The sequence below is a fragment of the Ipomoea triloba genome, chromosome 15 (genome assembly GCF_003576645.1).
Source record: "Ipomoea triloba cultivar NCNSP0323 chromosome 15, ASM357664v1".
NCBI lineage: Eukaryota > Viridiplantae > Streptophyta > Magnoliopsida > Solanales > Convolvulaceae > Ipomoea > Ipomoea triloba.
In genome coordinates this window covers 2,506,899-2,531,409 of record NC_044930.1, presented here as the reverse complement: position 1 = coordinate 2,531,409, position 24,511 = coordinate 2,506,899, and the positions used below count along the sequence as shown (strand labels likewise).

Below are 24,511 nucleotides of genomic sequence, written 5' to 3'. Positions count from 1 at the left end.
TATCGAGCTTGAAGTATAAAATAAAAAATATTGAAAGTATCCATTATAACAAAAAAAATAACATGTATATATGACACTATCAAAATATGCAGTGACAGTGGGGAGAAAAAAAAAATGATATTAGGTGACCAAAATTACAGACCGTTGGGGTGGTTGACAGCTTCTAAAATCATTAATTCCATGGGAGCATGGCACCCCCCTTCTGTCCGATTGTCCCTATCAATGTTCATTCCTCCACATTTTCATTACATAAATAATTACTCCGATCCGTATATAATAACCCCATACAATATGACAACTTTTTTTGTCCATTTCATATATCTGCATGCAATTCTCATGTTTCCACTTCACATTTACTGCTCCAATGTACAGAAACCTTAAAAATCTGTGATGGGTCTCCAGATTTTTGACTGATTCACCGATCTTTGTAGTTGCAGTCACGCAAAGGTTTGCTTTCTGGATCTTTTATCTTCTTTGCCTACCCTTTATTTAATCTGACATATTTTCTGCTGGGTAGATGAACAAACTTAGGCGGACACTACAATGCTGCATATGCAAAGTTCCCATTTTAGTAAAATTTTTTAGTTATAACCACTGTTCTTGATTGGGATTTTATCTGTTATTAGCTGGCTTTTAAGAATATCAGTTTTGGTGGATTTAGGTTGGGTTTGTACTAGAAAAGATTCTGTCTTTGTAGTTATCAGTTTGTCATAACTTGCAAGGAAGTTCTTTGAGGGTTCATAGGAGATGCAGAAAGCTAAGATCTTTTTGTTTTCTTAGTCTAGATATATTGCATTTGAGATTGAGATTAGCCCATCAATTTGGGAATTTGGGAATTTGTGTTGAAGCCTGTTAGATCCATATAAGGATTGGGTTTCTTGAGGAGAGGGATAGAGCCATAGAGGCAAGTTGTTTAAAGGGTCTGTTGTTATTAAGGAAATCTTTATCTGATCTGTCAAGAACATTCTTAATAGGTTTAAGGATTTTCTAGACTGGTTTTGGACCTTTTGGTTGAGTTTTGGCACAAAGATGGTTGTGGGTGAAGGGGGTATGAGTGGGAAAGTGTATGTGAATGGGGGCATACAGAACCCTAATGGTTTGGAGGAGAAGCTTGATGAATTAAGGCGAAATCTTGGCAAGGCCGAGGGGGACTTGTTGAGGATAGTTGGGATTGGGGCGGGGGCTTGGGGGGCAGTTTTCGTGGCTTTGCTTCAGGATAGTTATGGTCAATTTAGGGACAAGGTTCAAATCAGGATATGGAGAAGGGCTGGGAGAGGTGTGGATAGGGGCACAGCGGAATGTTTGTTCGAGGTGATCAACTCGAGGGAGGATGTGCTAAGGAGGTTGATCAGACGCTGTGCATATCTGAAATACGTCGAGGCAAGGCTGGGGGACCGCACGCTCTATGCTGACGAGATTTTGAAAGACGGGTTCTGCTTAAACATGATTGACACCCCGCTTTGTCCTTTGAAGGTCGTCACTAACTTGCAGGAGGCCGTCTGGGATGCTGATATCGTGGTTAACGGGCTGCCTTCGACAGAAACTCACGAGGTGTTTGAAGAGATCGGTAAGTATTGGAAAGAGAGATTGACATCCCCAATCATTATCTCTTTGGCAAAGGGCATCAAAGCTGAACTAGACCCGTTTCCACATATAATTACACCCACACAAATGATTAACCGAGCAAGTAAGCCTTTATCTTTCTCTTGTTATTGCTTTTCGTGTGTTTTGGCTCGTATATTCTTTGATTTCATTCACCGATCTAAAGAACTTGTGGAAGACAAACAAAACTGAACTATCAGATAAGGAAACATGCTGCTGTTCTGCAAAATAGGAAGAAAAAAGGGAAAACAAGAAGTTATTTGATGTCCTAACGCCTAATAGTAGTGTCGTATTTTTTCTCACAGCTGGAGTACCAATTGAGAATATTCTGTATCTCGGGGGCCCAAATATCGCCTCGGAGATTTACAACAAGGAATACGCTAATGCTCGGATCTGTGGTTCTGAAAAATGGAGAAAACCACTTGCAAAGTTCTTAAGGCAACCTCATTTTATTGTATGGGATAACAGCGACCTCGTTACACATGAAGTTATGGGAGGTCTGAAAAATGTCTATGCAATTGGCGCTGGTAAGCCAACTTTTCCTCAGTATGTAATGCTTTAGAGGTTCATTACTTCAACTCATGGCTACTTTTATGTCGATTGTTCATGTTGAAAATGTCTTATTGTTTTCTGGTGCTCGTTTAATTTGATTTTCAGGAATGGTAGCTGCACTGACTAACGAAAGTGCTACTAGCAAATCTGTATATTTTGCTCACTGCACATCGGAAATGATATTTATCACGCATTTGTTAACTGAAGAGCCTGAAAGGCTTGCAGGGCCTCTGCTCGCTGACACTTACGTGACCCTGCTGAAAGGTCGCAATGCATGGTATGGCCAAATGATTGCGAAGGGAGAACTGAGCCTGGATTTGGGAGACAGCATAAGCGGCAAAGGGACGATTCAGGTATTTTTCAGTCTGATGTACGAATAGCTTCAGATTTCCTCGAATCCAATACAGAAACCGAAATGGAGTTTGTGTCCTTATAACATTTATGATTTAACCTAATTCTAGTATCGTTTTTATTTTTTCATCTGTCAGGGAGTTTCAGCTGTAGGAGCATTTTATGAACTGCTAAGTCAATCCAGTTTAAGCGTGTTACACCCGGGAGAGAACAAGCCAGTTGCTCCAGTCGAGCTTTGCCCCATCCTGAAGACGCTATACAAAATACTTATAACGAGGTAAACTTCTGATAGGCCCAAACAAATGAATCATTTTGAACTGATTATCCAAAACCTCATGCCTGTGGAATAGTATTCATTTACTAGTTTACTTGAACCAAGTCCACAACGAGAAAGCCTTATCTTCTGCATTTGATGTTTTTATGTTCAGGCAACAAAAGGTACAAGCTATTCTCCAAGCATTAAGGGACGAGAACCTGAACGATCCACGAGACAGAATAGAGATTGCACAAAGCCACGCGTTCTACAAGCCTTCACTTCTCGGACAGCCTTGAGGTGCTTGCATTGCCAACGAAAATCGGTAAAACCAAGAAAATATATGCGTAGATTGCACCCTGTCAAGAGCGATGGAGTACTAGATTCATTAAAATCGAAGCTCAGCTCATATATATCATTATATGTACATACAGTCCATTGTTGTTTGCTGGCAGAACTGACCTGCTAATTTCTCATCATTATATGTAACCTGGGATGAATTGTTCTGTTTGGTTCAAGATGTCTGTACAACCATTTGAGATGTTTGTTAAACAAGATTCTCATAAAAGCAGAAAGCTTTATTATTGAATATATGAGCTTTGCCAATTTTCTTACCTTGTTGCAGATCCATTATTACCAATCAATAAAAACACACTTAAAAGCCCCGCAGGATAGCTAAGTTGATTCAACTGATCACTTTGAAATTTTGCTCCAGCGGCTGTGTGGGGGTTCTGTCAATGTTCTTGTCCACCTGGAATGCCATAGGTGGTTATGAACCAAAGACTGCATTTGCACATGCAACCACTAGAACCGAGAGTATTTGAAGTGTTCCCGGCTTGTTTAGTCCGGTTTAAGAAATATCCTTAGTCACAACCAAGGCTAAAACTGGAAATGTGCATGGGTATATAGTATACCCCAGCTTTAAAATCATTAGTTTTAGCCCCGGGACATACATAATGCAATGAGACAATGAATTTGTCTTATTGTGAACACCAGTATACAAACACTTTGAAAAATGTGAGACTGTTGACTTAGTTTAAAAAAAATAAATAAACATAGACCTTTATATAGTCAAACCTTGTGTCTTATAGTTGCATAAAATCCTTTTACCAAAGACCCTAACTTTATAAATGTCATTAACATGATAATATTACATTATTACTATCATTGTAAAAATTTCAAGGGTGTTGGTATAATTTGGAGAACAAAAGGGGAGTATCTAAAATTGTATAATTTACGGGGAGGTCAGTGCAATTAGTCCAACAAATGAACTTAAAACTTAAAAGAGCGCTTTTTGTCATACTCCAAAATCCCAATACCCATTTCTGGATTTGCTGCACTGCGTGCTGAGGCTGGGAAACCCTGCTACAAAACATGGCGGATGGTGCAGCCAATCTTCAAGAAACCCTAAAACCTTTTTACCAGAGAGCGTCGGATGCAGAGGTGTTGTTCTCTTTCTCCTTTTCCTGTTCTGTTTTTTTTTTTTTTTTTTTTTTTTGTTTTTTTATAAAAAAAATTATTTTTAAATTTTTTTGTGGGTTGGGAGGTGGGGGTGGGTGGTTCTCAAAATGAGTACTTTGTTTGAGTATTAGATTATATATAGTAGTTTAATTGTTTGCAAATTTTAGTGGAAATAGCCAAAAACTTGTTTTTTTTTGTTTTTGTTTTTGGGTTAGTTTCTGTTTATTTTGTACAGAGTACAGAGAGTAGTAAATTGCTGAAGATTTGGATTTTGGAATGCATTTGCATAATAAGTACAGGGGATGTTTTCTTTCTAATTCTGTGGTTTTTGCATTTCATGGAATCATAGTGGACCTTTTGATGGGAACTATATTGTAATTGATCATTGTTTTAGTTGACTTGTGAGGTTGTCTATTTGAGGAGTCTAAGGAATGTGTGGAAGAATGATGGACAGCTCTATCTACAGGAATTCTGCTAACAAGAATTGTTTTTCTATGGCATATTGATCACTAACTGGAAAATACTAACTGGAAAATAAGATCTGTTATTATAGTTTTATGAGGCTGAGCTTGAATCTAGGTGAAATGAATGTATAGCAATTATCCTAAAGTTCTCTGATGCTAAAAATGGCAACATCATTAGTAAAGGATATCATAAATGAAAAATATAAACTTTGGGGCGTGTTTAGAGTTTGTTACTGAAGCATAAAAATGGCAAAATATATGCTGTTGAAACTGGATTTCTAGGTTACCACTTTAGATCAGCATATTGAAGTGTAATTTGGCCCTTAGTCCTGGTTTAGATTCAGATATATTGGTAAACCGGGATGGTTGAATCTTTGAAATGGCTATTCTTTAACCCAAAAAAATGAAGCTTTAGTTCATCTTGAGTATGCCTGGAGTAAATTATTCTTCTTTTGAGTATTACTAGAAGTTGCTAATTTTCCTTTCTTTGCATTTAAGGATCGCTTGGCGAGACTTGAAGCCTCCCTTGCCAGCAAGAATAGTATGTATTTGTTCCCCCTCTCCACTTCCAGAGGACTTCTCGGCAGTTCTTACCTTGAAATTGATAAATTTCTCATCTAACTCATTGGGATTGCTTTTAGATTCTGGAAACGAGCAATTGGCAACAAGGGTTCAGGAACTCCAGTCAAAGTTAGAAGATGCAAAAGTTGAACTTGCTGCGGAGAAAGAGAGGGTTTGTATCTCCATATTCTTTGTGATCTTTGCCATAAAGTAGTTTAGTAGCAGCGTTGATATTCAGATTTGATTTCAGGCTCTGAAAGAGGTGCAACAGCTTACTGCAGAAAATGCAAAACTCCAATACCGTATTATACATCTTGTACGAGCCTTAAAGCAAGCTGATTGCAAGATAGCATCAAACCAAGGTTGCTTACTTACAGCTCCCGAGTGCTTAGGGAGGAGTAAATTGTCAATCTTAAATTTCAGATAATAATTGAAAAATGCTATAAGCAATTCATTGCATCTTGCATTCTTCCTTTTGTTGATTATCCCTATTAATCATAACTTGCATGTTTTCTTCTCTGTTCATGAGGATCCATGTCTTTACATCATACTATTCGTCCTCTTATTTCTGTTTATTGCAATCCTACTTGTTCTCGCACCAGATTTTAAATGATTGTCTGATTCTGTAATATTAGGAATTCTCGAATCTGAATAAGTAATTGCCTCTCACAACATGAAGTTTTCTGAATGCCACCACATTTACTTCTCCATCCACATTCATCAAGTTTTCTAAACTAGATTATAGACTATATATCAAGTTATCAACATGTAATATGGCACTTATAAATTGGTTACCTTTTATGCAGGTTGCCGGTGAATCTTCTACCATTTTCAAGTTGCCCCAAGCTATAGTCTATATAGATGGTAAGTTACGCACTGTTCTATGTAATTTCCCTTTATACTTTTATTGTGACAAGACTTGCTTTACATTTGATTTCTAGTTGTTTGTTCCCAGTTTTTCTTTACTGATAGACATTAAAAGATTCTGGAATTCTACAAACTCTTCTGTTATGAAAATAAGTTTTAGGTCTTTGATTTCAAAGTCTAGAATTTGATTGTGAGACCAGAAAAAGAAAGTGAACATAAACTCCGTGCAACAATAGAATTACTTTTTTTTTAAAATGACGAGGGAAACTTGCAGCCACTACCCGAGGGTGTGTGCACTGGTAAACCCTGCCTTGTGACCCCAGCCAGCAAAAGACTACAAAGAGGTAAACCAAATTAGGTTTCGCATAGCACCACACGGGCTTAGTAGACCAAGGTTTGAAACTCGGCAGAAGTACTGTGGAGATTATGCCCAAAGTGGGCAAATCTTTTGTCCGCACCAACATTTGGCCTGTCTGCTGAGCTACTGAATTACCGTTATTTACCTCCTCCCACATGCTCTTTTGGGCCGGGGCGTGGGGGGCCATTGGGGGGCCTTAGGGTTGGGGATTCAATCTCTTGGTAGAAGATTAGGTTGTCCATAGTTGAACGGCTGAAACCAAGAAAACCAATAGGTTACTCTTACTGAACTTGTAACCTCGTAGTTATCAAGACAACCGTCTAACTAGCTTTGTTGGATTGCCTCCAACAATAGAAGACTTGTTTTCAGTGTCAAATGTTCTCATACTCAACTTGTTCTTGCTTTGCTGTTATGGACCAGGATGTCTTCCTATTTGAAGTTCTTGTTTAACACGAGGGCCAGTGAAGGATAAATCCACCTGACATATTGGTACTGTTTTGTCCCCTTTGGTTCTTGAAGACACTACACAGTCCTATCAAAATGATGAACACAATCATGTAGACTTCTTAGAAGCAAAGCTTCAAATTATTGGGATTTCTTATGATCCTGGGAGGGAACATTTTCTTGAATCTCAAGTTTAAAATCAAAAGAAGAGAAAATGCTAGTTGCATTAAAAGTTTTGCATTTATTGATGATTGGGAATTTTTTTTAGTACTTATTTACTCTGTTACAATGTACTACGTAATATTTATTCATACTTTTTCAACCTACTGAGGATCAAACCTGTGACATAGTTATGCCGTTTGACCAAAAGCTCTTAATCGTTCTTAATTTTTTTACTTTTTTTTTTTTTGAGTACAACTCTTTTACTCGGAAGAAAAAAAAAAAAAAACCCACGGGACTATCAACATGTGTGGGGCGGGTTAGATTTGCATGAATCCTAACACGCGGCCTGGTGGGCCCGACCGGCAATAACCTGTAAAAATTAAGTCTGCGGTGGAGGCGGGTCTAATGGGTCGGTCTGACCTGTTTTGACAGTATTAAATTATTAATAGTATATACCATAAAAAATCTTTAAAATTACATGTACATTTTAATATTAATGAAAAATGATGATAATTTCTATAAATAAACATGCCCAAAAAATTGAATTAATATAAAGAAAAAGAGAAAACAAACAGGAACACCATCTGTATTTGTGTGCGACAAGGATTCCTTGAAGAGCTTCCACCACCCCCCACCCCCACCCACGCCAAACACCCTACCCCCTCACGCCTCCTTTCCCGCATTATACCCATTCCCCTTCATTTCATGAGATCTTCCTTCTTCCCTCTTCTTCATACCCACATTGCCACCGGAGGATCAAGAATCGCCGCCGTGAACCCACAATCATGGTCTTCTCAATATCCTCGCCGTCCAAAAGGCAGGCCCTCTTCATCTGCACCCTGATCCTCCTATGGTACTCCTCCAACATCGGCGTTCTTCTCCTCAACAAATTCCTCCTCTCCAACTACGGCTTCGCCTTCCCCGTTTTCCTCACCATGTGCCACATGGCCGCCTGCGCCGTCCTCAGCTACGTCTCCATTGTGTTCCTCAAAGTGGTGCCGTTCCAGCGGATCAAATCCCGCTCCCAGTTCCTCCGCATCTCCACGCTCAGCGTCGTTTTTTGCGGCTCCGTCGTCGGCGGGAATATCTCGCTTCGTTTCCTCCCCGTCTCGTTTAATCAGGCCGTCGGCGCCACCACGCCCTTCTTCACCGCATTGTTCGCCTTCCTCATGACCCGCAAGCGGGAGGCTTGGGTTACCTATGCCGCCCTCGTCCCCGTCGTCGGCGGCGTTGTCATTGCCAGTGGGGTTCGTATTTCTTCGTTTTTTCTGTATCATGCTTTGGGCTGTTTTTTTCTCATTAAAAATTGAATCTTTTTTGGCTAATCAATGCTGATCTAACCTTATTGAACATTTCAATTTTTTCTCTTATATGTATATTCAATTTTCTGAATCTAAACACTGCTAGATCTGGATTTCTGATAATCTGGTCTGATCTGTACATTGGTTTGGTCACACATGTCACAATTTCTTTTGATGACACCACCCTAGCCTGTAAAGGTAAACCAGCCTAGGTTGCTCATAGTTAAATCAAGAAGCCTAATAGGCCGCTCCACAGGGGGTTGAACTTGGAACATTGTGGTTCCAAGCCAAACGTTCGACCAACTTGGTTGGAGTTGCTTCCAGAATTTTTTAATATGATTTGTGGATGCTTATATTTGGAATGGGGTGTGAGTAGGTAAACACAAATTGCCTTTATTAATTATTACAAAAGCCGGCTTCTATGTTTGGATGTGGAGAATGAGAGAATCCTAGGAACTTTAAGCTGATAGTTAAAGTTTTGGATTGTTCTAATTGTTGGCATATGCCTAATGCTGAGAGGAAGTAAAGACAGAATTTTGGCCAATTGGCTATCTTAGAATGGTTATGTTTGTAAAATGAGATATATGTAGCCATGTAGGAGCAAAATCCATACAGCCGAGCTCAACTAGATGGGGGTAAAGGCTTTAGTTAAGTTGAGGTACCGGTATTCTCAAATCATGCTACACTAATGAAATATGCTAAAAGATAGCACTCTTGTATGGGTAGTTGATGTATTCTGGTTAAAGTAGCAGCTGGAATCCATCTTACTTTTCCTGTTATCTCCTGCACTAAAGAGATGATCCTTTGAACTGATGGCAGGGTGAACCGAGCTTCCACTGGTATGGATTTATCATGTGTGTAAGTGCAACTGCCGCAAGAGCTTTCAAGTCTGTTCTTCAGGGCGTTCTCCTATCCTCAGAAGGGTAAATACGCTATAACTGTGTATATATCAGCTTTAATCCTTCTTGCATATATGTTCTGTTTTGGTCAAATATGTGAAAACTAGACCTTCTATGTAAATGGCAAGATTGGTGGTTTTATTCCTAATGTAACTGCCGCAAATATATTTGTTACAAAATTTGCATTCACTCGATTAGGAAGTAATGTATCTCAAACATTCTCTCTTTTCAGGGAAAAGCTCAACTCCATGAATCTGCTTCTTTATATGTCACCAATCGCTGTTCTGGTTCTACTGCCAGCAACACTTGTACTGGAGCCCAACGTCATTGATGTCACTCTAACCCTTGCAACAAAACATAGATATTTGTGGCTGCTTCTTTTGGTTAATTCCTCGATGGCCTATGGAGCCAACTTGTTAAACTTTTTGGTGACTAAGAATACAAGTGCCTTGACTCTCCAGGTTTGTTTCTCCAGTTGCTTTGCCCTCTCTTTTCTATGAAATTATACTGTTAGCCATATTTTGTTCTGAAAACCGAAATACTTACTCCTAACTTTCAAGAAATTCTTACAGTATTATCACTATCACTGCCAAGATTTGCTTTTTTGGTTGTTCTTAAAATGGAACCATTTCTGCTTTCTTAACACTACTCGTGGTGAAAAGCTAGGCACTTCTCCTTTAACCTATTTAGAAGCAGAACGGGGTAAAAACTGCTGCCAATTTCCTTCAATTTTCATGCTTATTCTTTTCGTTGTATAGTTATTGCTGCAGTTTATTACTGTCCATTAAAACCCGATATATATATATAAGAGCATTCAGTAATCAGTATACGACAACTTCCTCTGCACCCGAGAAAAATCAACTCAAACCATTTCATTGTCCGAAAACGACTTTTGCCTAACTTGGTCCGTTTGGGAGCCGAGGAAATCAGTTTTTAAATATGATTGCGTGAAGCTGAGCCCCTTACCTGATTAGTTAGGTATTATGCTATCCAAGTTTAGAAGAAAGACGGTTTAAATGCAAGGGGATCAATTTTAGCCTAAAATTGCGGGTACATTGTATTATTCACATGAATTGTCACCGCCTTTCTTTGTCATGAATATAATGCAGGTATTAGGCAATGCAAAGGGTGCTGTAGCTGTTGTTATCTCAATACTTCTTTTCCGCAACCCCGTAACTTTTATAGGAATTGCTGGCTATACAATGACAGTTATGGGGGTTGTTGGATATGGAGAAGCCAAGAGGAGGTACAAATGACATGCCACGCCACACGAGTCGTGCTCGACTGTTTCTTCTTCATGATGCCCCATGTTTTCAGTGACATTAAAGCATTGTTATGGAGGATTTAGGATAAAGTTCAATTTTGATGTTGGCTTCTAAGTTATGTTACAGCACATACATAGAGATTTAGTGAAAGAGGAGGAGGGGGTGAGGGAGGAGGGGACAGTTTTCATTGTAGTGTTGTATTCTTTTGCTGTACTGATAAAGTATGCAGATGTACTAAATTCTGATGTCTATTTGTAATATAATATAATATTTACCCTTCCTTCACCCTCTTGAACATTTTCCTTGTCACTCCACACCCCGGCCCTGATTGTGGAGTTAAATCACGGTGACTCAGTAACCTTCTAGGTGGGAGACTAGTTCCTAGTTCCCAAAATGAGTCACTCCTATAAGAGAGTGAAACTCTTATATGGCAACGGTTAAGATTCAATTTTGGGATCAATGCCGCCTACAAGGAACCTCCTACACAGGAGGGTGAAACTTTTACATTTAATATTCAAACACAAACATTCCAACTCGATCAAGAAAAGAAAGTAAAAAGAACTAGGAAAATTCTGAGATCTTTAAAAGGTATAATTATGTTAGGTGGTGCGGATTGATGCTTTAAAATCTCTTTTAACTAAGATTTTAAGTTAGAGTATTGTGATTTGTCAGAGTTTCATTGTCCATACAGGGGTTAATCAAATTTTATATATTGGATCAGGTTCATAGTACATGGTGGATCCTGGTCCACGATATAAGTTGTCAATTATTATACATGAACCAGGGTTCATATTACATTGTAAACCTTTAATAAAAAAAAAAATTATATACCTTCAGTTAACACATTATGTATTTATAATTACCCGTTTCTGTATATGTAAACAATTATAATTACCCGTTTCTATATATGTAAACAAATAACTTTAATTGTTGACATTATAATATGATAGTTAGTGATTCCAGAATGCTGCTACTTTGTTCTTGATTTATATTCATTCAAATGGAATTATATGGCAGCTAACTGAATGTTTAATTTGCTGCAGTGATTGAATTCGCGGAGCGTTTGAGTTATTACGGGATAGCATCAAGTTTGATCATATACCTGACCAAGATTATCCATCAAGATCTGAAAACAGCAGCCAAGAGTGTGAATTATTGGATTGGTGTTACCACTCTGATGCCTCTGTTTGGAGGGTTCTTAGCTGATGCATTCTTAGGCCGATTCTCTACTGTTCTTGCTTCCTCCATTGTCTACCTCCTGGTAATCTCAACATCTTTTAAACCCCATGGGTCTTCTTTTGACCATAGCTGACAAAGGATTACAAGAAAGTAAACCAGCTTTGTCCCAGCTTGGCTGGATTGCTCTGGTTCTTTAGTTCTTTGGCTGCAATATATATACACATTCTTAAACAAAAACACATTTTTTGTTGTTTTGGTGTGGAGACAGGGCTTGCTTCTTTTGACACTGTCAAGGGTAATCCCAAGCTTGAAGCCATGTGAAGGTGATGTTTGTGGTGGACGAGGAAAGGTGCATGAAACAATATTCTTCGTGGCAATTTACTTGATATCAGTTGGGACAGGAGGGCACAAGCCATCACTGGAGAGCTTTGGAGCTGATCAGTTTGATGATGATCACACAGAAGAGAGAAAAAAGAAAATGTCTTTCTTCAATTGGTGGAACTTTGGGCTCTGCTCGGGGTTATTGATTGGTGTGACGTTGATAGTTTACGTGCAAGATCATGTTAGCTGGGCTTTAGCAGACATAATTCTCAGTGCTGTAATGGGTTTTAGTATAGTGATCTTCTGTGTTGGCAGGCCGGTTTACCGTTTCAGGAAGGCTGCGGGGAGCCCCTTGACGCCATTGTTACAGGTGCTTGTAGTTGCAATTAGAAAGAGGAATCTTGATTGCCCTTCTAATCCTGCCTTCAGTTATATGAAGTCCCTAAATCAGAATATGCGGGGAGGCTTCTCTGTCACACCAGAAAACTCAAGTAAGTACTAAACAAGATTCTTGTTGTCCCAACTCCTAATGACCCTAGATTTCCAATGGGATTCAAATCCTCACTGAAATAACGTATTAAGGTTGATGGATACCCCGAGTAGGGTACCCAGTCTGGAGAGCTCCAGTATTTGGAGCTCGCCGACCGATTTTCTTTTTCAGTATAGAGCTCAACGCAAATGCTTAAGTAGCCCGCCCGATGTAGCATGTAGGTAGTCAGGTCGTCGTGCATGCGGCACTCAGAGGCGGCTAGATATGAGATTCACAGAGAATCTAAGCGGACTTGGTGGGATCCTTTCCTAATTTGTATTAGGAATATTTTTGGAGGTTTAGACAGCTTATATAAAGTTAAATTTGTTAGTTTCTTCCTTCTTCCTTTCGATAACATTGTAGGGGTTCTGATTTCAATGTGAGTGCAATTACTCTGTCCAATCCAATCCTATGGCCATCCTAGGGTCGTAAAACCAACAAGGATATTAGCGGTTTTTTAATCATTTGATTAATGCTTTGTGTTTGGATTTTAAGATTTCTTGACAAAGCTGCAATTGTGGAAGAGAAAGCTGGGAATTCATCAAATCCATGGAGGCTAGCAACCGTGACAAAAGTGGAGGAGATGAAGCTACTGATCAACATGGTTCCCATTTGGTTAACCACTCTGCCGTTTGGTACGTGCGTGGCTCAAGGCACGACGTTCTTCATCAAGCAAGGTGCGATATTGGACCGGAAGATCATCAATGGCTTTGAGATCCCGCCGGCGACGATCTACGCGTTGGGAGCCATCGGAATGATCATTTCCATCACAATCTATGACAGAATCCTCGTACCCGTACTGAGAAGAGCGACAGGGAACGAGCGGGGGCTCACCATCCTCCAGAGAATCGGATTCCGATCCCGATCCCGATCCCGATTCTCTGGAGGATGGTGAGCCCCCGCTCGTTCCCTGTCGCTCTTCTCAGTACGGGTACGAGGATTCTGTCATAGATTGTGATGGAAATGATCATTCCGATGGCTCCCAACGCGTAGATCGTCGCCGGCGGGATCTCAAAGCCATTGATGATCTTCCGGTCCAATATCGCACCTTGCTTGATGAAGAACGTCGTGCCTTGAGCCACGCACGTACCAAACGGCAGAGTGGTTAACCAAATGGGAACCATGCTGATCAGTAGCTTCATCTCCTCCACTTTTGTCACGGTTGCTAGCCTCCATGGATTTGATGAATTCCCAGCTTTCTCTTCCACAATTGCAGCTTTGTCAAGAAATCTTAAAATCCAAACACAAAGCATTAATCAAATGATTAAAAAACCGCTAATACCCTTGTTGGTTTTACGACCCTAGGATGGCCATACGACTGGATTGGACAGAGTAATTGCACTCACATTGAAATCAGAACCCCTACAATGTTATCGAAAGGAAGAAGGAAGAAACTAACAAATTTAACTTTATATAAGCTGTCTAAACCTCCAAAAATATTCCTAATACAAATTAGGAAAGGATCCCACCAAGTCCGCTTAGATTCTCTGTGAATCTCTTATCTAGCCGCCTCTGAGTGCCGCATGCACGACGACCTGACTACCTACATGCTACATCGGGCGGGCTACTCAAGCGTTTGCGTTCGAGCCATCTACTGAAAAAGAAAATCGGTCGGCGAGCTCCAAATAGGCAAATACTGAAGTTCTCCATATTGGGTACCCTACTTGGCATATCCATCAACCTTAATACGTTATTTCAGTGAGGATTTGAATCTTATTGGAAATCTAGGGTCATTAGGAGATCTTGTTTAATACTCACTCGAGTTTTCTGGTGTGACATAGAAGCTTCCCCAGGCATATTCTGATTTCAGGACTTCATATAACTAGGCAGGATTAGAAGGGCAATCAAGATTCCTCTTTCTAATTGCAGCTACAAGCACCTGTAACAATGGCGTCAAGGAGCTCCCAGCAGCCTTCCTGAAACGGTAAACCGGCCTGCCAACACAGAAGATCACTGTACTAAAACCCATTACAGCACTGAGAATTATGTCTGCTAAAGCCCAGCTAACATAATCTTGCACGTAAACTATCAACGTCACACCAATCAATAATCCCGAGCAGAGCCCAAAGTTCCACTAATTGAAGAAAGACATTTTCTTCTTTCTCTCTTCTGTGTGATCATCATCAAACTAATCAGCTCCAGAGCTCTCCAGTGATGGTTTGTGCCCTCCTGTCCCAACTGATATCAAGTAAATCGCCACGATGATGGGAGGAACCCCAAGCATCCCCATCCGGTGATGAGGGCGTCCGTTTGAGATTGTTTCTTTTTTTTTTTTTTTTGGGTTTTCTTTTCGATTTTTGCTTGGTTTAGTTGTTTGCTGGTGGTGTATGTATGTTTTTTTTTTTTTTTTTTTTGGTTTGGTTTTGTGTGTTGGGTTTGTGGGTGTGTAGTTGCGTTCTAATTAGATGTATGTTTCTTTTTCATTTCTTATATAGTTGTTCATCACAATTTAAGGAGTTTATGCTCAAGCACATTAACCAGAATTGTTATAGTTAATCAGATTGGTAAAAGATGCAAATGTGATTGTATTCTACACTTTGGTTCATAATAATGTATCGATGCAATGTCAACTGGAAGAATTCATATGGGTTTAGGCACTGTAAAATGGAAGACCACTGCAGGAAACCATGGACAAAATTCATCAATTTTGAGAATCATCGTTTAACTGCCCCTGAGGTAGGAAGTGCATTTTCATTGCTTTGGAATCCAAATAACGTAGTTTTCTTAGGTGTAATACACACTCTTGTTTGTATGCAATTGACTTTGTGGACAAGTTACTTCTCTATGATCACTAGGAAAGGCCAACTGCAAAGGAAGCTATGGTCAAATTCCTCTGCTAGTATCTCTGATGAGGTCAAGTACAGTACGGTGCCACTCCTAAGGTGTTGGTATGTGTTTTCATGGTTTTTTCTATTACCATTTGTGTTTGATTTTGTTTGTGGTTCCTGTGTATTCTTACTGACGGTATTTGTTCCACATTTTGGCACACACAGTTAAACATGAGTGCAACCAAGGGACGGGCCAACACAACCGTAAATTAAAGGAAATAATAGAATAAAAATGCTGAAAGTAATGAGACAAAGTAATCACTTTAATATTAAAATCTGAACCCTTTACAATGTGACCCCGGAGAAAAGCAAAAACTATTTACAGTGTAACCCCAGAAGAAAGCAAGAAGATCTTAACAAATTTGAATTTAAGAAGGTTATTTAAACAGTCAAAACCGCCATAAACACGGCCTAAAATAGAATAGGAAAGCATCCCACCAAATCTGGACAAGTTCCTTAACAACTGTGACTAGACTGCCTACGTCAAGTGGGCCATCACACCCGACCCATCCACTAGTAAAGGTGATCGATCGACGGGCTCCAAGTAGCAAGGGCACCCTACTCGGGTATCCATCAATATATATATATATGTTATGTACAAACATATAGTTGAAGTATCTGGACTCACATGTAAATATGACTTGTATGTTTTTACACAAAAGTCAGATATTACATAAAGAAGTCAATCTTCAATAGATATATATATATGGATCTGCCTCACATGCAATTTGAATTCGCTTCAAATCAATTAAGCCTTATTCTAACTACCCTTTAAGATTTTTTTAATGCCATATGAAATAATTATATTTGAGGAATAAATTATTTTCTATGAAGTCCACCATAAAATGTAAAACACATTCATAAAGTGAGCCTTTTGACAAAATTCTCAAGTGATGGGCCATTAAACAACACAAGTTAGGCATCACTATTATGCCTTTGAATGGTAATGGACAGACAAAAATGTGCAAAAAAATCTCTTGAGCCAAAATGGTACAAACAATTAAGGCCTGAAGTATGACTGAACCACGAGCACACAGGACTAAAATTCACCCGCTTTGCCTGTTTCATTCGTCTTGTGCTGCCATCGCCTGCAATCTGTGCAGCCAGTTGACGTATTGACCTTGCTCCTTCTTGTGTAGGTGTAGAACGAGAAAGCTAATTAAGTTTTCCTCGATTCCCCTAGCTTGTAGGTACCGGAGGAACTCAGTTTGCAGTGTAGGGTCCAAAGAACTGGGAAAAGAATAATCCCGAGGGAAATTAAGGCAGTTAGTATGACCGACCTTGAACCAGAGAGAAAAATGCAGGAAAGTCATTTTGACAGGGCTTTTAACTAAATGCAAATGAACATTGAGCTTGCTATCATAATGCATGAATGCAACTATTAATAAGATGAGGAATCCCAAACTGAACAGCAACTGAAATGAAGAATACCATTTCCGTGGAAGAGCCTCTAGATACTTAACTATTATGGTTTCAAAATTAAAAGCCTTTTACCGTTGCACCTAAATACAAAGTTTGCAGATGAAGGGCCTATGGCTATCAATGTTCATGGAGATCCAAGAGTCTACTTTTCTACCTATCGGGAATACCATAGAGATTTAGGTGCGGTGGAAACCTGTGGCAGTAGGGGTATATATATAGGCAATGAGAGAATAATGGTCATGGATGGTGCACTAAGAAATACAACCAAACAAAGTTTCATAACAAATGGAAGGATGACGCATTACTCTCTAATATCTTCCTACTAAATCACAATAAGAAGGATGGTAATGATGTCTAAACCCTCGTGAAATTCCTTCATTGCAAGATTTATAAATGTTATGATGACTATTAAAGTGACAGATTACAGATATCACCTTGGATCACAATACTTACGAATCAAAAGAAACAATATTTTCTCCAAATTCTACAAAAATAAAGCTATATAACAAGCAGCTGGATGATCAAAGAAGAGGAAAGCACCTGAACGAAGGACCTTTATAAGCTGAAGAATCCAGGCCTGAAGTTGATGCGATGTAATATGCATTATCAATTTCAAAGTTTGGTACCCTGTAATCACCGAACCCTCTACAATCAAACTGCAGGATGGAACTCGAGCCAGGCTTTTTTATGCACACTTTAACCAAAGCTTCTCTGGGTAACCTATCTTCTGTACCAGCATCTGCACCTAAGATAGCTGAAAGAGCAACTTCCTCACCCGACTCAAATCTCCTCCTCAAAAGCACATCTTGGGAATTTGGTGAATCCCAATCAATTGAGAAATCTCCCAGGCTACCGCGTTCCTCATTCTGTTATCAAATAAAAACTAATTTCCATTACTGTTTGTCAATGACTCAAAGTTAATTCATTATCTTCAACAAAATATAAACCGCCATGTCAATTATCAAGAAAGTAAATAAGGCCATTGCATCAATTTGACCAGCAAATCAAATTGAAAACTTGTCCTCGAAGCAATATGTTTATAATTTTTTCTAGGGAAAGTTTATGACCCTGTTTGGTAAATAATTAGCCTATCAGGCAATTTTGGCCTATTTGACCATTATTAATTGTTTGATTTGGCTAAAAAATCAATATAATTGTTTGGTTAATAAGCTTTTTGTAACTCCAAAATACTAAATTTCAAAAGGCTACTCAAAACAACCTTTTCAATTAACATTTTCATAAAATAAATTATACCAAACAGTTATCAGCACATTTACCAACCACTTTTCTACAATCAACTAATATTATCAATTAATTATACCTTCTAACACAAGCTAACAGCCATTTACAAAACAGGGCCTATGTATTCTTCTTGTGATAGTTTGACATGCAAATCAAGCTCAAATCTCATCCTAAAAGTTAAAGAACATACAACGATTCTCGATCAAAATTACGAGTTTCAGGAATTCGCAATCATAGAAATGTCCATTTTACTCTCGCTTGTTCATCTGTATATGATTGTAGATGCTAACATATTTATCTACAGATATACGTATAGAAGTGATGAGAAGAGATGGGGTGGCGGGGTATTAACCTGGAAGGGTGCGGGGTTGGAGAGCTCGTGGTTGATTTCGGATTGCAAAGCTTTTAGCAAATCGAAGTCTTGAATGGCCTTACGAGCTCTGCGCAGCACAGTCGTCACTCTTGTCATTTCGCCGTTTCGGCACAGAAATACAGTATTCCGGGTCGTAATTCCTAACTCGGTAAAATGGGTTTAGTCGTTTAGACAACTCACGTCACCGACTCGTCACTCGCTGGTAGTTTTTTTTTTTTTTTTTTTTTTGGGTGACATTTTTAGTCTTTTGGTTATGATCAAAATATATGTTAAGTTATTTATTTATTTGAAATCTAGATTTAGACTAAAATTATCTCTGAAATTCTTTTTTTTTTTTTTTTTTTTTTTTGGGTGACATTTTTAGTCTTTTGGTTATGATCAAAATATATGTTAAGTTATTTATTTATTTGAAATCTAGATTTAGACTAAAATTATCTCTGAAATTCTTTTTTTTTTTTTTTTTTTTTTTTGGGTGACATTTTTAGTCTTTTGGTTATGATCAAAATATATGTTAAGTTATTTATTTATTTGAAATCTAGATTTAGACTAAAATTATCTCTGAAATTCTTTTTTTTTTTTTTTTTTTTTTTTGGGTGACATTTTTAGTCTTTTGGTTATGATCAAAATATATGTTAAGTTATTTATTTATTTGAAATCTAGATTTAGACTAAAATTATCTCTGAAATTCTTTTTTTTTTTTTTTTGTTTTGTTTGCAAGGTGATATGTTTTTTTTTTTTTTCAATTTTATAATTTTTAAAAATATATTCTTAAAAAAAACATAATGTAGCGTGAAATATTTCAAACCAGTACAAAAAGTCTTGACAAGATGACATTGACAAGAATTGAACTAGTAACCTTCAAGTGTAATAATCATTATCCACCTACTTGATCATCATTTTCAGGACAAACCTTTTGTTAATATGTCGAAGAATTACAATTGTTACTTCATAGAAACATAAACTAAAATGATTATATTGACTTATTTTTATCCTGCAAGACTCTCAACTTTTACAAGTGGATCATACTGTCACATAACCAAATTTGCAATACTTTTTTTTTTTTTTTGGTGAAGAAAATTACAATTCGTTAACTATTTTATTTACATACTTGCAATATTATTTCACTTTCAAATCCCACTTTACATCATATTAAAAAAAAAAAACACTATCCCACAAACAAAAACAAATTTAAAAAGTACACAACAATTTTATGCATGGTAAAAGTGGGGTTACAAGCTTGCAACCCCCGTTTCATTAAAAAAAATATAAATTTATTTTAATTTTTCATGTCAGCTTGCCCCTCAAAATTGCATAGATAAATTTAACCTTATATATAAAAAAAATTTGTCAAATATGTCGCTAAATTTGTAACTTTTGTGTAATTAGATCATTGAATTAAGTTGTGTGTAATTGAACCATTAAAAAGATAAAATATGTGTAATTATATAAATTTTTCTGACTTCTTCCAATACAAATTGGATTGAATTTTTTTACTCTGTACCAACTTGTGTGGTACATGAAAGATAAAACTATTAGTACATAATAGGTAAGTAATGAAAAAAAATAGGTAAGTAATGACGTAATGTAACTGAGTTCTGTTGAAAAATTTAATTGTTAAATTACACACAATAAAATCATTATTTCCAAAAGAAAAACTCACGTCTGGGTGGTGTAGTTGGTTATCACGCTAGTCTCACACACTAGAGGTCCCCGGTTCGAACCCGGGCTCAGACAGCTGACGTTATATACGGATTAAAATAAAATTACGAAAAGAGATATTTTTTTCGTTCATATTTTGAAACAATATTTAAACTTGACACGTAAAGAGATTCACCATATCTCCGTGTTGCCCACTCACACAGAATCGAAAACGCGAACTTTACCGCTCAAAATTAGGGCTAATTTTTAAGCTGTCAACCTCAGTCAGGCAACGAGCGAGCTCTTGAACTTAGCATCAGCAAAGCTCAGCTGCGCAAACAATGGCGAACGACACAGACATGAGTGGCTGGAGTGGACTTCTACACTCTTCCTCTAAGCTTCTCGAACAAACCGCCCCTTCTGCTCAGTTCCCTCCTCTTCAGGTTCCAAGCCTCCATACATTTCTGAAATTTTGCTTAAATACTTTGTTAATTGCCTTTTTCTAAGAAACTTTTCGATAGACATCTGGTGAACTTTTAAGCTGATAAGTACCGTAGTTCATTTTCCCATTTTTTTTGCCGAAAATGTAGAGGAATTTGGATCAGCTGGAAGCGTTGTCGAAAAAGTTGAAGGCTAAAACCCTAAGAGCGGAAGCTCCTTCTCAATCAATTGCAGCCACAAGGTGTGTGTTTATATATATTAATTAATATTCCCTTTTTGAAAAAAAAAATTTGTGGCTAGTTATATCTTTTTCCATTATTTCGGTTTGTGTATGATGCTATGCTGTGATTATTTGATGTACTGTTTTATTAATTTATATTTCTTGTAGACAGACAGGTTGACTGCTTGCTAGTGTAAATTAAGAATGAAGGATATGCACTGTAAATTTTGTTTGATTATTCTTCTCATCTCGCAATTGCAGGTTACTGGCTCGTGAGGGAATCAATGCTGAGCAGCTTGCTAATGATCTCAAATCTTTTGAGTTGAAGGTATGGCCCACCTACAGTTTTGTATCTGTCTGGAGATTAGTGACATAACATAGTGGATTTTGAAGATATGGATGAGGAAATTGTCTACCAGAACTTCTATTACTCATATATAGCTTTTGATGCAATGTGAAAATGTATAGTAGGCCTCCCTAGCTTTACTTGCGGAGCTTTCCTATAATCCTATTCAAATTGTAGCAATAAGTAAATTTACCAAAAGTAAAAAAAAGGACAGAAAGGAGTGGTTGAGGCACAAAAGATGACTGCTGTTTTTTTCTCCATCTACATGTTGTGAATAGCTTTCTGGTGGTTATACATTTTTTTTTACTTCTAACTCTTCGAACAAGAACTTGCAATTTACCTGGTTTAATCATTTTCTCTCTTTCTATCGTTTCTACATTCTAGAATTTAATGTCAATCACCAATTCTGTATTGATAATTGGGTAATATTGGGTTCTGGTAATATTCTTCCCTATAATTATTCCTATATGTGTTTTAATTATTTGTTGTCCACTTACAACATAGTCTTATTGTTCTCCTTTTTAATCAGACAACATTTGAAGATGTTTTTCCTGCTGAGGCAACTACTGTTGAAGATTATCTGCAACAGGTAGTTTTATACTTTTCTATTATGCAGGCTTAATGATACTAAATTATTTTCTGTGAGTGTTCATGTCCTTCTGTGAGTCACCAAATTATCACACTTCATACTTCAAACAGCATCCTAGAAGCAGATGTAAGGTTGTGTGCATCATTCTTCCTTAGACACTGCATGATGTATAGTACTTTTAGTGGTTGCTCTGGATATTGCACCTGGTCTGTGCTTCTTGGATTCCATGGATGGATTTTGCGGCAAATGATCAGCTTTTGAGTTATAATGTCAACTATAATTACATAGTTTAGATATAATGGTAGTTAACTCACATACTTGCATACACAAGTATGTGTTTGTTTTGCCCACTATTTATCTAGTTCAAAAAGCATAAGCTGTGCCAAAGACCAAAATAGGACAAGTCTTTTAAAGTTGGATATGAGGCAAAATGGCTCTTTGTCAAGAAGCTCCAAATTTTAGGCTTTTTAAAAAAGCCTCTTTATCAAGAACTGCAAACAAGCACGACATATATTTTGTTTTCAACTTATGTTTGTACAATACAATTTCCACATGCTTTAATTTATGTTCTCAATTTCCATCATTATAGTACCTAGCTTAAAAGTGTTAAATGATTGTTTAACTTTTAGTATTGATATTGATGTTTTAGATCCATGAAATGGCAATGGTCTCTGCTGTACAAGAAGCTCAGAAGGATAACCTTAAAAATTTCAATGACTACATGATGACAGTCTTGGAGGTTAGTGAGCTTGAAAGAATCCATTCATGATGGATTTCCATATCGGAGTTCTTTCTGTTGCTTGATTTTTTTGTTTGGTAACTAGCAATTACTCATTTAATTGAAGTTGTGTTTACATATAATGCTGTGTTGTTAACTTTGAAGCTTTCTGGGACACACTTGTAGGAGGATTGGCAGAAGGAAAAAAGAAACTTCCTTCAGAGTCTGAGTCGGATTTCAACATTGCCTAGAGCAAATATCAGTGAATCAAGTCCTGGGAGTGCTCGCCAGCGTCCAATAGCATCTTTGACTTACAGTCCTCAGGTGTCTTCTGGACCATCTAGCATGGAGCTAGTACCTTTAGCTGATAAGTCCATTCTTGAGAAAAAAGCTGATGCGTATAGGGAAGTTGTCAAGAACCTCAACACTGCAAGAGAGCGTGGGCTACCCTTTAAAGTACAGTTTTTATTTTATTTTTTACTATGGAATTTCTCATGTATTGTGTTTTGTTATTTTGACAATGTTTCTCTGTTTTCTTCGTTGAATGAAGGTTCTAACTCTTATGAAACTAGGTGAACTAGTATTATAATCCTTTGAAATCATCAAATATAGATGTCATTCAAGTCCACAAGTGTCATTATTTCCCAAAGCAGTGTTTACTATTAGATTGTCTCTTTGATTTCTGATTTCCTTCTGTTCTTTTAAGACTTTATATTTTGATTCTGCTAGCTAGACATTGATGATTGTTGACTTGATTCCTTCAAAAGTTATTCAATAACATTATTGTTCTCTTTTATTGTAGCCTGCTACAGCTTTTAAACATGCATATGAAGGTTTGGGTCTTGATACATCTGGTGGGAAGTCTGTAAGCATGCAGAAGATATGGCATCTTGTTCTGGTATGCCAACCTGGATAAAAAATCTATTCATGTAATTCTTAGATGTTAAAATTCCTTTCATTTGTCTTGGGTTGTTTTGTTATACTTAGTTTGTAGTCAGTTCTTGTAGAGGATGAGAGAATACACATGTTTCACAATTCTTAGTAATGTAAATGTTGTACAGGCATTGATGGGCGAAGATGCAACTAAACATAATGTTTCAAGAAAAATTTCCTTGGTGATGGGAGCCAGACACCACCTTGAATTGGGACATGAAAAATTTATGATGGATACTATTCAAAGCCATCCTGCACAGGTAATTAATCATGGTCTTGTAGTGTTGCATGTTCTTTGTTAGTAGCTTTTTTCTACCCCCAGAATGTCATTGCTCTTAGATTATTGTTTATTTTTCCTGTTTTTTTTAACCTTTTAACTTGTAGACCACATTATGTTAATTGGAACATTTCTACTTTGTTCATCACGCCTTTTAAGTGATTCAGATCATATCATATATGGATAAATAATGATTTTTTCTGCATTGGTTGTAGGCTGCTCTTGGTGGAGCTGTCGGTAATTTGCAGCGAATTCATGCCTTTCTCAGGGTTTGTTAGCATCTTTTCATTAAATCATTAACAAATCCAATTTGGATCTAGGAGGCTTGTAGCATCATTTGAAAAAATAAATCATCTATATCTATTTGGCTGAGACACTGAGTTTTATGTGCTATGCAGATCCGTTTAAGAGATTATGGGGTTCTTGATTTTGATGCAACTGATGCTTTTAGGCAGCCTCCTGTTGATACCACCTGGCAGCAGGTTAGGAACGCAGTGATTATAAATTTGGCATGCCCATGAACTAGAACAACTGAACAAGTTCAAACTTATATACTCCGTAATACTTAGTTTGATCTATTCCCCCCACCCCCGTCTTCTAATAATTCCCTTTCCCCTCCCTTCTAATGCTTTCCTTGGCAATGAAAATTGGTACATACATGGGAAGCTTGTATTCCAAAATTACGTTATTCTTACCTCCTTCAATTTTGTATGATCAAGGTATTGCTCAATGTAACTTATTTATATGCTATTTTGAAATAGATATATTTTTGCTTGAGGACTGGATATTATGATGAAGCAAGAGAGGTTGCTCTACAATCTCGTGCATCACAGCAGTTTGCTCCTTTGGTATGTGCTTTTGATTTTGTACATTTCTCTCTCTCAATCTCTCCCCCCCCCCCCCCCCCCCCCCCCC

General features: G+C 37.7%; 5 protein-coding genes, 1 non-coding gene and 2 pseudogenes across 8 annotated transcripts in view; 6 read left to right on the top strand and 2 right to left on the bottom strand.

Annotated features, from left to right (window-relative positions):
* Nucleotides 1-297: 297 nt before the first annotated feature.
* LOC116006278 (probable glycerol-3-phosphate dehydrogenase [NAD(+)] 1, cytosolic) lies at nucleotides 298-3,364 on the top strand. 3 transcript variants are annotated; one of them, XM_031246588.1, is made up of 6 exons: nucleotides 298-447; nucleotides 518-1,687; nucleotides 1,908-2,129; nucleotides 2,260-2,507; nucleotides 2,643-2,782; nucleotides 2,934-3,364. In XM_031246588.1, the coding sequence occupies exons 2-6, from the start codon at nucleotides 1,030-1,032 to the stop codon at nucleotides 3,055-3,057; spliced, it is 1,392 nt and encodes a 463-aa protein (XP_031102448.1). In that variant the 5' UTR covers nucleotides 298-447; nucleotides 518-1,029; the 3' UTR covers nucleotides 3,058-3,364. The 3 variants fall into 3 exon arrangements, with proteins under 3 accessions (XP_031102448.1, XP_031102450.1, XP_031102449.1); XM_031246590.1 differs by having other exon boundaries at nucleotides 305-447; nucleotides 975-1,687; XM_031246589.1 differs by lacking the exon at nucleotides 298-447 and having other exon boundaries at nucleotides 466-1,687.
* A 707-nt stretch (nucleotides 3,365-4,071) lies between these two features.
* Nucleotides 4,072-7,237, top strand: LOC116006337. Its single transcript, XM_031246670.1, has 6 exons — nucleotides 4,072-4,201; nucleotides 5,182-5,224; nucleotides 5,325-5,416; nucleotides 5,495-5,606; nucleotides 6,051-6,108; nucleotides 6,890-7,237. The coding sequence occupies exons 1-5, from the start codon at nucleotides 4,133-4,135 to the stop codon at nucleotides 6,059-6,061; spliced, it is 327 nt and encodes a 108-aa protein (XP_031102530.1). The 5' UTR covers nucleotides 4,072-4,132; the 3' UTR covers nucleotides 6,062-6,108; nucleotides 6,890-7,237.
* Nucleotides 7,238-7,721: 484 nt separating this feature from the next.
* Nucleotides 7,722-10,825, top strand: LOC116006121 (UDP-URONIC ACID TRANSPORTER 1-like). The gene is made up of 4 exons (XM_031246398.1): nucleotides 7,722-8,322; nucleotides 9,196-9,299; nucleotides 9,508-9,736; nucleotides 10,385-10,825. Exons 1-4 carry the CDS (start codon nucleotides 7,861-7,863, stop codon nucleotides 10,529-10,531), a joined length of 942 nt encoding a protein of 313 aa, XP_031102258.1. The 5' UTR covers nucleotides 7,722-7,860; the 3' UTR covers nucleotides 10,532-10,825.
* A 108-nt stretch (nucleotides 10,826-10,933) lies between these two features.
* Nucleotides 10,934-13,422, top strand: LOC116006796 (annotated as a pseudogene).
* Nucleotide 13,423: 1 nt separating this feature from the next.
* On the bottom strand, nucleotides 13,424-14,799 carry LOC116006795 (annotated as a pseudogene).
* A 1,432-nt stretch (nucleotides 14,800-16,231) lies between these two features.
* LOC116007129 (mitochondrial acidic protein mam33) lies at nucleotides 16,232-18,558 on the bottom strand. Its single transcript, XM_031247729.1, has 3 exons — nucleotides 18,414-18,558; nucleotides 17,360-17,685; nucleotides 16,232-16,627 (listed from the first exon to the last, which is right to left on the bottom strand). Exons 1-3 carry the CDS (start codon nucleotides 18,528-18,530, stop codon nucleotides 16,462-16,464), a joined length of 609 nt encoding a protein of 202 aa, XP_031103589.1. The 5' UTR covers nucleotides 18,531-18,558; the 3' UTR covers nucleotides 16,232-16,461.
* A 1,536-nt stretch (nucleotides 18,559-20,094) lies between these two features.
* Nucleotides 20,095-20,168, top strand: TRNAV-CAC. The gene has a single exon. It is a non-coding gene; the product is annotated as a tRNA-Val (tRNA).
* A 133-nt stretch (nucleotides 20,169-20,301) lies between these two features.
* LOC116006687 (nuclear pore complex protein NUP93A) overlaps nucleotides 20,302-24,511 on the top strand; it is a 9,276-nt gene continuing 5,066 nt past the window's right edge. The window contains exons 1-11 of the mRNA XM_031247159.1: nucleotides 20,302-20,515; nucleotides 20,663-20,754; nucleotides 20,995-21,061; nucleotides 21,609-21,668; nucleotides 22,318-22,407; nucleotides 22,573-22,842; nucleotides 23,189-23,284; nucleotides 23,448-23,579; nucleotides 23,812-23,865; nucleotides 23,995-24,078; nucleotides 24,358-24,444. Of these exons, the coding sequence (XP_031103019.1) occupies nucleotides 20,414-20,515; nucleotides 20,663-20,754; nucleotides 20,995-21,061; nucleotides 21,609-21,668; nucleotides 22,318-22,407; nucleotides 22,573-22,842; nucleotides 23,189-23,284; nucleotides 23,448-23,579; nucleotides 23,812-23,865; nucleotides 23,995-24,078; nucleotides 24,358-24,444 (1,134 nt within the window). The 5' untranslated portion in view covers nucleotides 20,302-20,413. The remainder of the gene's footprint in view (nucleotides 20,516-20,662; nucleotides 20,755-20,994; nucleotides 21,062-21,608; nucleotides 21,669-22,317; nucleotides 22,408-22,572; nucleotides 22,843-23,188; nucleotides 23,285-23,447; nucleotides 23,580-23,811; nucleotides 23,866-23,994; nucleotides 24,079-24,357; nucleotides 24,445-24,511) is intronic.